This window comes from Periplaneta americana, chromosome 15, assembly GCF_040183065.1.
Source record: "Periplaneta americana isolate PAMFEO1 chromosome 15, P.americana_PAMFEO1_priV1, whole genome shotgun sequence".
Lineage (NCBI taxonomy): Eukaryota > Metazoa > Arthropoda > Insecta > Blattodea > Blattidae > Periplaneta > Periplaneta americana.
In genome coordinates, this window is record NC_091131.1 from 30,643,363 (window position 1) to 30,655,902 (window position 12,540).

A 12,540-nucleotide genomic window follows, 5' to 3' on the forward strand; every position below is an offset into this window, starting at 1 on the left:
TAATATATCTGAATTTTAGTATAATGAGCTCATAAATTATTCATTGTTGAGGACCATTACCGGTGCACAAAGCATAACATTCCTTTGACTACTTTGCAAAATGGTTAAATGTCAAAATATTACCACAGTCTACTATATACTAGACTGTGATATTACCGGTACAATAAGAAAGGATGAATGGATAGAGGTATAACTTCCAGAAGGAGATTCCATTTCCATTACAGGCACTTCCTCTTTCAAAGTGCTAGTAACCTTAAACTCTCCCATAAAAATGTGTGAAGATATCAAAGAACATAACAATACAGTGTTAAATATGAAACTGATGTGTGAAATATTTTCAACACAAATTGTGTCTCCTTACAAAATTTGATTGTACTGTACAAGTTTCATGATCAAGGTAAGAGAAGTGCGTAATCATTTATTTATTTTAAGGGATATAAATTACGTATAAATGTCTGGATATTTCGGTTAGATAATATTATTCTTCAGTTCTATTAGCATCTCACTCAAATTCCCGCATTTCAACTGCGCGAAATCGGTGGTCGCACACTGTCGAATTACATCTTGGTTATAAAATCTAAGAATTTATGGCATGAGAACTTATTTTAAAAAACACAACGGTTAAGTAATTACAATCTATAATTTAAGTCCTTACCATTGTTTACTTCTATTAGTTACTACCGCATATGACACGTAAATGACGTAAAGCGTTTTTGCAATTATTAAAAGCACTGATTAAAAGAAACGAACAGAATAATAACGGTGTGCGAGTATCCATACTGTCATGGCCTACAGTATGAACAGCTGAGATTAGTTGTCAGAAGTTGATTTACAAGAATACAGGAGTAATCATGTGCATTAGATGAAAAATAAATGTAAAAATTGATTTTGCATTAAAATGGATATTTCTGCGGATGGTATAGCAGGTTTGAAGGTTCTTGGAAGTTCTAATACCATTTCAGATGAATGTTTTACAAAATTATTAGAGGCAGGAATATGTGTAATTACAGATGGCCAAAAGATACCAAGTAAGTAAATTTGAACTTTTTTAATTGAAATATTTAAATATTATGTTAATAGAGCTGAGTCGTCATAACTGTATTGGTGCCAACTTTTCAGCTTTGGCCCCAGAAGGGAACAAATTTTTACTAACCACAAAATCACGAGTTAGTGAATCCATGTAAAACATACAAAATTATCTATTTATCAGAATGGTTTACATTTATTACCTGATGTTAAGACTAAAGAATACCGAAACTTTACCTTTTTCACTGCCTTTTAGGGATTATGCTAGACTATTTGTAGGCCTATGTTTTGTTACATCAAGGCTACCTTTTAGGATAATTTGGCATTTGTCCAAGACTATAAATATACCGGTACCTATTAATTACCGTATTTACAGACTAGAATGAAAACTAAATTATAGTTCATGTAAATGTTAATTGTTACCAAATACAAGTTGAATTTTTAATGTAATTTAAAGAGAGATCCAAGGCATATACATTATTAAAATTAGGCTATATATCTTCTAAATAAGCTTAGGTATTTTTCCAGAAAAGTTACAACAAAAAGGCACAATTTTATTTTATTTTATTTTATTTTATTGGCTTCTGTGAAATATATATAGGCCTAGTGATAAACACATGGTTTTAGTTTTCAGCCATACATACTTTCAGCGTAAAAATCTCGTTTGATACTTAAGTGCAGGCTATATTCTAATACACTGTTATCCCCCTCCCCCCAATCTTACTAATTACCAACATAACATGCGAGAGTGCAAATTAAAACCACGTGTTTGTCACTATACCAATATACATCTCGCAGAAGCCAGTGAAGCAAAAGAAAATTGTACCTTCTTTAGTGTAGGTTTTCTGGAGAATATGTTATTCAACGCGTTCTTATGATTGACAGCCTCTTTACACTTTAATGGAAAAGCAGGACTATGTGCCTTGGACTTCTATTGCGGGAAGATAGCTGTCTGGTCGCTGATTACTAAGTCATTACCATAATTACAACTTCTTATTTTAGATAAATATAATTTCTTTCAGACGTTTCACAGCTGTGCAATTCCAAAGGTGATGCAGTTAAAGAGGCGTATGCTGCACTACTGTGTCTGTTGGTAGAATCTGCAAGACATGATGCTGATCCTGATGCCCTGTCTGTGACTCTGCACCAGGATTACAACTTCACAGCAATAAGAAATGAAAAGCTTGTGAAAGCATACAGACAGTACAAAAACAAGCTGCAGGCGGCTCTCAGCCATATTGGAATCCATCCACCACACATTGTAGATGCTACCTGGACTCTTGATTACTGTGTTAAAGTAAGCCTTATTGGTTTCTTTTTTGCACTATAAAAATAAACAAATTCATTAAATGTCAGACGAATTTTTGGAATTGGAACTGCAGCCACATCAATATTCTTTTAATTGAATGCAATAATTGAAAATGGTACCCATAAACTTGAATTACTGTTGGTCTTTGCAGAGCTCATGTTGTCTTAGGAATGACATCATGTGCTGAGGAAATGTGTAAATAAAATAAATTTACTTAACATAATTTAACACTTCGTATCATCGATTACAAATGGCTGGGCCTGTATGTAATATGGATGCATTTCTATCAAGTACTATAGGAGAATAACTTACAAAACTCCATTGGTCTGCACATACATCAATCTTAAAGAATGACACAGTATACTATTCACCTCCTCTTTCTTAATTGTCAGCCAATAGTAGTGCTACTGATAGCAGTGATGCATCAGATGACTTGTCAATCAGTAGCGACAATGGTTCAGATTAATGGAGGGAAAACTTCGTCTCTAGCACAGCAATAAGGTTTAGTAATCTCTTACAACGGAGTTTTGCCAGTTCTTAACATATAGTATTCTGCAGTCTACTTAAGACACTCTTTCAGTGGCGGTTCCTTGGGGGGGGGGAAGGGAGGAACATCCTCCTCACATTTTTCTTCTTTTGAAAGTAAATACCAAATGAAATATATGCCTTGAAATTCGAGGAAGATTCGATAACTTTTAAGTTCACAGCTATAAGAAAACCTCAGTTGATCAAGTTTTAAACGACGCGCACTCATGTGCTGCTAGAAAACTGTGAGAAGGATGTAAGATTGTTTGTGTGGAGGAAAGTCAATCCATTCCTCCTTTACTGCAGTTAATACACATAGACAACAGCGCGCTAGCGGCCAGAGAAATAAGCAGTGTTTTAAAGCAAGTAAGTGAACGGATAGGGAGGAGATCCTCCTCTGAATCAGCGCATGGGCGGGAAATAGAAACCGACTGGTCTTGCAGCAAGCTTGCTACTGCTGCCATCTAATGATGCTGCATTCAACCAGACTATAACACATCTAGGAGGAGACACAACAAAAACAGTTTTAACGCAAAGCTATGAAAGAAACCATAAAAAACTTTCTTAAAATAAAAAACAAAATATATTATTCATTGCACTTTACATAAGCTACTATTCATGGTTTGAAAGTTTCGAGGATATTTGAAAGTTGAAGTTGGATTTATATAAAACAAAGAGGAAGTAGTTCTAAGTTAGTATCGCAGATCTACTAGACAGGACAACAGCCAAGTTGTCAGTTTTGTACAAATATATTTGAAATTGAAAGTACTGCAAACTACATTATTTTTAACATAAAAAATTAATCGGCCACCGGCAGCTTTGAACAATAATGGTAGTATGACTTTACAAGAACTGACATTCTTCAAAAGCATGAGATACTGAACTTGTAAAATGTAATGTGACAACACAGACCACGTGGGTGGGTGCAGTGTTCTCGCTTTCCTCACAGATTATTTCTCATTCCCATTTCCGTAAAACAGTTCCGGTTATGTGTTAGTAGCTGGTCTCTTCCAACACGTGTGATGCTGCAGTGTACGTGAAAAATGCTGCGAGGTTGTGAATTTCCTTCTAATTGTTAATTTGTGCAATTATTCAACAATGAATGGAAGTGAAAACATATATTTTGGACAATTTAGGAAACTCAGTTTACAAAAACAGATTATTGCTATACAAAAGGGAAGGCCAACCCTAACACCACCTGGTATTAGATGTATGCATGTAGGCTAATTTGTAGCACGTTTCTCTCAAGGTGTCATTTTGCACTGTTAACTTCTTTCCTCCTCTTAAGAAATATGCCGGAGCCGGCACTGCACTCTTTACTATCAGGTTGATATAAAGTATCGCTAATTTCTGGATTTGAATTTGAGGTAGTAGTTGTTTGTTTCAAAACATTTACTGGTATCAAATTGCTGGGCCAGTGGCTGAAATTGTCAGTGTACTTATGCATATACATGTTTTCCCCTTTCTCTGTTTCACTTTTTCACAGATCCTCTGTTACTTATAAATAATTTTTATTAGTAAGAAATCACTGTTTCAAACTTCTTATAGTGCTTTTCACGAATAGAGAGAGTTGACCTCAATAGCCTTAGAGGCTACTTGACCATTTTCCTGGAAAACTTGTACGTTACTGTTTCTGATGCAGATATAGGGAGGGTTGAAATAAAGTAGCTGATGTTTCAGTAGTTCCTATTGCATACAGATGCTACAGTCATAACCAGTTTGATGCGAATCGTGGTCTTATGAACAATGACAATCTTAAGTGTAAGTTTCATATTACAGTGAAACCTATCTAAAGCAGCCATCTGAAGTTACCTTGTAAAATGGCCGTTTTATCAGGTGGCCGCTTGATTAACCTGCCAGCACACGCATATTACTTTATAGCGGTAGCACACGCGTTGGGTATTTTTTACCCCAAAATAAATAAAGTGTTATTAAGAACAAAACATAATTAATACTGAAATGCTATAATTTTATAATTGTTAGGAATATTTTAAAGTAATTTGAATACTTTTTTTAATTTAACAATTAATCATATGGATACTAACTTTGAGTGAACGTCTTCCACAGAAAAACACCACAATATTATAATTTTTATCTCAGTGCTAACACAAATGTAAAAATAAACGAAAAAGTATTTATAGGCGTCACTCATCCACTCACTCACTATCACCACTTCCGGTATCAGCACACTCCTCACAAAAAGGCACCGAATGTAAGTAGTTTTACGATCCTTCTTCCTAGGACATATCTCACATCGACTTGAGGACATATTCATTCGTTTCTGTGTTGGTTGGGTTAGTTCCTACACACCATTCATTCTTCGAATAGTGGATCTGATTTCCAAAGGCAAATTCTTCAATGTCAACCAATGAGCCAAATGATTTTTCACCAATCCATGAGCCAGTTCCTTCAGAAATGATCGGCAGATGATTGGTCCGCAAAAGAAAGAAGAATCTGTTTATTCCCATTGTTGCTGGAAACAAAGGAATTCCTGTTCCATCAGTTGTCCACAAATCTTTAGCGTTGACTTTAGCTGACCTCAGTGCACCAGCAAAATATAACAGACCAAGAAGTGCTTTTATCTCAATCTTATCAGTTATCGAAGCATGTCGTTCGCGAACGAAGTTGTTCTGGATAGATCTGATGTAAATATTTGTGTACTTGACAATATCATCTATGATGTTATCATCTATTAGACCAGGTTTCTAGTGGTAACTTTGCTTGGCGAGCTTGTCCCTTACAGCCGGGAAGGTGAGTAACTATATTGCACGCTCTGGTCTTAACATTTCGAGGTGGTACACTCTTCCTCCAAGAAGTCCCGTCTTTACCTTTGTAAGTAGTAAACTGAGATAGTGGAGCGTTGTCATCACAGTCGTCATCACTACTCTCTGCTTCCTGTTCCTGTTCTGTATCAACATTATGTTCACTTTCCGAAATATGATCATCTTCATCTTCCGATTCACCTTGAATAATTTCTTGTTCGTCCTCTTTATCCAGCCAGCCTACTATTTGACGACTTTGTCTAGACTCTGAGTCCATTTTGAAATGTAAAATACAAATGGAACACTAGCAAAATTATTTGCTACTACTGCTTCTTAAGCACACACGAGGGGTATTTCTTACCCGGGCTTGATATAAACATGTATAAACTTGTGCAGCCACAAGAAAACTAACTCAATCATACGTACAACAATGCACAAAGATCTGAAAGAAAGATACTGAAAACGCGGGATGAATTAAAAATTTATGGACATTGTTGCCAACAAATAAAATAACGCCTGGGTATTTTTTACCCCAGCGCGTGTGCTTACGGGTTAAGGTTGCGGTTCTTTTATGGATCAGCATGAGAAAACTGAATTTCACTGACTTTTTAGGACTGTGCGCGTACAAAAATCATGCATATTAATGTCAACCTCCTCCATTTTTGCAACTAGCCTTTTGAAAACTCGCATGCGGTACCTCAGTTTAAATGACTGGATAATACCTTGATTAAGGGGCTGGAGGTGTGATGTCGTATTTGGGGGAATAAACGCCAATTTCACGGATCACATTGCGATTTTGTCGTTTAATCTTGAAATTGAAATCGCATAGTTAATTCTCAGACAATGATGATGTCATCCAAGCTTTATTGTTGGCAGTCCACTTCACCTCCAATAAGCCCATGTCAACATTTTTCAAACATCTCGGTTTCAATGATTTCCCAATCATTAAGGGTGGTTCTTTTTCTCCTGCAGCATTAAAACAAAAGAGCAGGGTTCTTTTGCCAAGTCCCTCCCTTTACATTCTTTCTTCTTAAAACTTAAGTTTTGTTAGGGAAGGCTCTGAAAATAAACCTGTTTCGTCAACATTGTAAATGTCTCTGAGTTCATATTCCGCAAGAATTGAAGGCAGTCTATTTTTTTCATTCTTAAATAACATTGGTTGCAATGTCACCTCCTTCATCAGACACAGAACGAAATGTAATGTTATGCCGTTTTCTAAAGCACTCTAACCTCGCATTACTAGCAACAAAATTTCTTACATTGAGTTCTTTCGCAATTTCAATAGCTTTCTCTTGAATCATAAGCCCACTTACAGGCAATTTCTTTTCCCTCGCACACTTGAACGATTTGTAAACGAAATCATTCACATTACTAAACACAGATTGTCTTCCTCTCATTCTTTTAATATTTCATCTTTATTCTTAATTATACCGTTTATTTGTGTCCTTCCACATTTGAATATTTCTGCAATTTTTCTCGCAGATGTTTCCTTCTCACTTTCTTCAATCATTTTTCGTCTCACCTCTAAACTTAACATCATTCTAAATTTATTGTTAAACATGATTTCTCTCTCAAACTAACTTCACAGTTCCTCTGAATCAAGTGAATGAAAAGAAGAAAAATTCGTAAAAGCTAGCCCATATAGAGAAAGACAGAAAGAGGAGAACAAAAAAATCGAATGGTTAACTACCTAAAACATACTATGACATTCCTTGTTTCAATCCTTAGAAAACGAGTAAGAATTTATAGCTGTGCAGGGTCGGAGTGGAAAGTGACAAAAGAGTCGTAAAACAGTAACCAACTAACCCTAAAATATGGAGGGTGTACTGCTGTACACTTAGCTATTGCTTCCTGTCCTCTAACTGTCGAAAAAAAATAGGTCAGACAGTATTGGTGAAAAGATTTTTTGTTGGACAGTGACCGTTATAGTCAGGTTCCAATCCAAATAGACCCCGGCTGCTGGCCGGCGCATGAGATGGCCGATAAATAGAGAGAGAATTTGTATTGAATTTATGGAAAATCCAATTGGTTCCAGAGAAAATTGGCCTTTTGGCCAGGTGGCCGTTTAAATAAAGTGACCGCAAAGGCAGGTTTCACTGTATGCTTATTGTAGTGTCTTATTTAATTGGTGGAAGAGGGAACCATATTCGTTAAGTTTGTGTGAAGAAGGTTACATTTCAAGTTTGAATGACGTATTAAAAAGAGCCAAAGAGAAGTTGTATTTCCCTGCATCTCGATCATCTCTGGCAGATAATGAGAAACATTGGTTTCCGCTATAAGAAGAATAACATGGCGTAGAAATATTTGATGGAACGTAAAGACATAGTTGCGTTGCGTAATGAATTCCTTTGTGCAAATAAAGGTATAAGATCAACCGAACGTCTCTCGAAGAAACATGGATAAATGTGAACATGACAAAAGATAAACTATGGACATGAGTGATGACGACCCAGTTCCATGTGCGCTGATTGGTAAAGGTTCCAGGATTATAGTACTCCATGCTGGTAGTGAACAGGGGTTTGTAAAAACAATGAGTTACTGGTGTTCAAATCACATTCATCTAAGGATTATTATGAAGAAATGGAGAGCAACCGTTTAAAAAATGATTTCAGAAACAGCTTTTACCTAATATTCCACCTAATTCTATTATTGTTATGGATAACGCAATACATGATACATACACAAGTGTTCTACAGGATTATGAAGTTTCTTTTGAAACATTTGGTAGTCCTCTTGTCTTCCTGGAAAACTGACCTGCTGCTGATTTAAAAACCTAGTGAGGCAACCTTCTCTATTCATGAAACGCATTATAGTAATGTTTATGGTCTCTGTTTTGTTTATAAACCATTTATTTCTATAGCTCGCGCAAGCAATGATTACCAAAAAGCAATGGTGGTGTTGCTGTCTGTTTTGACTTGTGTATGAAGGCATGCCAAGGGGGGAGAGGTGCGGGCTGATGGAAGTACTGTCTCTTTCAAGAAGATGAACAAATGAGGACATCGCTGTGGAAATAAAGAACGTAGCAAGACAAAAAATCGAAGCTAATTAAATGCACAACATATGTTTACGAATGAAATAATGATACTGTGCGATACAAGATACATGCAATGGAACAAACTAAAGTCGTAATGTAACTATCACAACGCAAGACTAATTCTATTGATGTCATTTCTCTTCCGACTGTACTCTTGAATACCATTCAAGTTATCTCGTGACCTTCCCTGTCGCCCGCTCTTCCTTATCGCAGTGTTTCATTTGCATTCCTTCTGTCGGTATTACGTGCTTGTGAGACCTGTACCAGAAGAAAGCACAACATTTTCAATCACTTATCAGGGTTCTTTGTCTTCTGTCTGTTAAATTCATAATCAGAGTTCGAGAAAGATGAATTTCTACATTAATTTTTAGTTAACTGATTCAACAATCGAGAATTCTTTCACATTCCACGGTTTTTTAGGATGTAAAGAAGCCAAGTTTTCATAGTGCCACACAGCATGTTTTGTATAGTTATTATCCTCAGTTTGCATTATTCAATTAACAGCAGCCTCCTGTCTCATTCTGAACTCTTGTGCTGCAGTGTCACAGCTAGTTAATTCTCTCCCTAATAAAGCAAAAGATGCAAATAGTAGTGTACTGTTATGATGAGAGAGAGACAATAAAAATCCATAAAATATGGAACTACATTCTCGTTATTAAATTATTTTCATTTAATAGGCTATTAAAAAGAGGAAATATGTTCCTTAAATACGGACCTGTTTTCGATATTGTGCATTTATCATTGCAGGCCAGCAGTTTGGAGCAAGTTGGAAGTTTCCTCTACCTCATCCAATTACACACTGAATCTTGTACTCAGAAGTTTGCAGATTCTGGAAATGAAAGTACAGTCAACAAAGTGAGATTCTTATGTACGCAAGAAGAACTTCAAGATCTTGTATGGAAGTTGCGTGATGCAGTTAGACATGTTGAAAAAATTGCCAGTGCATAGAATAAGAAGTACAGGATTCTAGTTTCATAAATATGGAGAACTTACCTTTTTATAAATACTTTCCCCCTTGTCATTTAAGTTCATTCATTCCATACATTTAAGTGTCAAAGTTGTTTTGTGAAATCATGGGACATTTCAGAAATTTGTAGAGAAAAGTTAACATTTTTAAATCTGTATTGATATGTGTGAAACTATTTTCTTGAAAAGAGACAGTGTTATGTATGAAAATATTGTAATGTTTTTGGAAGTTTAACACAATAAGAATATGTTAATAATGAAGTTTATATGCTTTTGTTCTCTCTCAGGTATATTAAGGACATGATGTAACCATTTAAGTATAAAACGCACAATTAGTATTACGAAGAATGTTTTGTATCAGTAATAGAGCTTTTGACCTGCCATGAATTTCTGTTCCACGTCTGTATAAAAATGCCTCCAATGAACAAATATAGAAGGAAATTTGAGGTACTAATTTTATTTGAATAATTTCGAGGGAAAAATTGTTCCGGAGCCAGGTATCGAACCCGGGACCTTTGGTTTAATGTACCATCGCTCTACCACTGAGCTACCCGGGAACTCTAACCGACACCGATCCAATTTTTTCCCTCTATATCCACAGACCTCAAAGTGGGCTGACAACCTTCAAGCAACCAACTTCGAGTGCACACTAACTCCGTGTATTTGTTCAAAAGTTTTCCTTCATCTTTCTTAACCACTTATCTTTTACCCAAAAATATAGAAAATTATCTTATAATAAACATTTTGTCTAGTTTTGACTGGAAAGAGAATTATTTCAACAATATTTTCTCTGACAGAATATTTTTGAAGATACTGTATACAGTAAAACCCCGATAAGACGCTGTTCAAGGGACCGGGTGTAAACCGCATATTAACCGGGACCGCTTATTAGGCGGGTATACTAATTTTGTCTTGTATACAGTATCTATTAGAATTTTTCTTTATTGAAATACATGATTCATGAAAGGTAATACAGTATTTATTTATTTTAGTAGGTTATTTTACGATGCTTTATCAACAGCTTAGGTTATTTAGCGTCTGAATGAGATGAAGGTGATAATGCCGGTGAAATGAGTCCGGGGTCCAGCACCGAAAGTTACCCAGCATTTGCTCATCTTGGGTTGAGGGAAAACCCCGGAAAAAACCTCAACCCCGACCGGGAATAATACAGTATTACTCCATTATGTAATTACTGTACTGTACGTCAAAGACATTTACAATATGTACTGTGCTTAATACTTCCGGAAAAAAAAGTCATTTATAGTGGTTTGCGGTGTGCGTGTTCTCCAAGTCCTCATGTTTACCACACTTCAGTTTCCTGCGATTACATCCTCCCGACATCGCAGCTGTAGTGATTGAGTCGCGAATTTTTATTATCGTTCTTAATGTCGATGATGGGATTCCTAATTAATCAGAGTTGTTTCTGAGTAAGAGTACTGTTCTCATCATACTTTCGTAAGATTTCCAATTTTTTCGACACAGCGCATTTCGTTTAACACTTATTGTAATCACATTCACAGACACTTGAATACACTAAAGGACAACAAACTGCCCAGCAAAAATTTCCAGAATTTTATTACGGCCGAGTGAGGAATGCTGTTTGAGAGAGGGTTAGCAAGAGGGTGAGGTATTGTAACGGTATGTAGGCTTTAACAGCGCATAAGAAAGCATAAGAGGGTGGCGTATACTAAGGTATGAAGTATGAAGGTTTAAATGCGCAGGTAGAGGGTCGAATACCAATACTTTTCAGGTTAATTTTCTAATCTTCTAAGGTTAGATTTTGTAAGTTTGTGCCAGATCAACTGTATGCCGTATGTCATTACTGGGGCCACTTTTAGTTTGAACAGTGCCATTGCAGTGTCTGTTGAGAGGCTGAAGTGTTTTCTTATTTCGTACATAGCTCTGGTTGCTGCTGCTGCTGCCTTTTCCTTGATGTTTATGGTGAAGGTTGATCCTGTAGTCTGCAGTGTGATTTCCAGATATTTGAAAGAAGAAACAATTTCTAAGGAAGCGTTGTCGCAGGAGAAGTTGTAATTTGCACATAATTTTCCACCTATTCGAAATTTCGTAACTTCCGTATTTGCATATTGATTTTTAGGGAGTTGCTCTCTGCCCACTTCTTAAGGTTATTCCATCATGGTATTGAGGATGGGAAGGGGAATCAGCTCTGAAGCTCACACCAAGCTTTGTATTCACTGAAAATGAAGTACTGAATGAGCATCATCATAGAGCAGAGGTACTTGTGCATGTTAACTTTTCCTCATATTTACGAGATCTTCGTTTTGATGCATGACAATGTCAGACTTCACACAGTTTCTAGAGACGGAAATCATCACTTTGGATTGGCCAGCATGAAGTTCTGACCTCAACCCCATCGACTATGTGTGGGCAATGCTCTGACACTGAATCTGCCAATGAATTCTTCATACTCTGAGATTCAGACATCTCTTCGTGAAGAATAAGATTCAATTCCACAGGACAACTGCTCCCTAACTGCCAGGATGCCAAATACAGTGTAAACTGTTATTGATTCTAGTGACAGTAATATACATTACTGTGTGTCCAGAGTTATGTTAAAATGGTTATGCATCTATTTAGTGGCAAGGAATGTGTCAAGTTTGAGTTGTAGAAAATTAATTCAAGTGGCACCAAAAAGGCATAATGCATGACTTCTATTCATTCCCAGTTTAGTGTTAACTTTGTTCGTAAAATGATGCTTTTGTATAAATAACGGTATAGTAAGTGACATTTTAAAATATTATGAGAAATATATTGCATGTAGAATACCATTTCTCTTAGTTAAATATGCATTTATAAAAAATCTGTTATGCTTTTTTGTTCGGCAGTATACTTATGCTGTAGATGAAATTATTGGGAATCATCAGTGTGGTTTTAGGCGTAATAGATCGACTATTGAT

General features: G+C 36.2%; 2 protein-coding genes across 2 annotated transcripts in view; one reads left to right on the forward strand and one right to left on the reverse strand.

Moving 5' to 3' along the window:
- LOC138714757 (bestrophin-3-like) overlaps positions 1 to 788 on the reverse strand; it is a 78,622-nt gene extending 77,834 nt beyond the window's left edge. Inside the window, exon 1 of the mRNA XM_069846866.1 lies at positions 656 to 788. The gene's annotated coding sequence lies outside the window, so the exon portion shown is untranslated. The remainder of the gene's footprint in view (positions 1 to 655) is intronic.
- Positions 757 to 10,076, forward strand: LOC138714758 (COMM domain-containing protein 3). Its single transcript, XM_069846870.1, has 3 exons — positions 757 to 1,028; positions 2,049 to 2,323; positions 9,404 to 10,076. The coding sequence occupies exons 1-3, from the start codon at positions 899 to 901 to the stop codon at positions 9,602 to 9,604; spliced, it is 606 nt and encodes a 201-aa protein (XP_069702971.1). The 5' UTR covers positions 757 to 898; the 3' UTR covers positions 9,605 to 10,076.
- Positions 10,077 to 12,540: the final 2,464 nt, after the last annotated feature.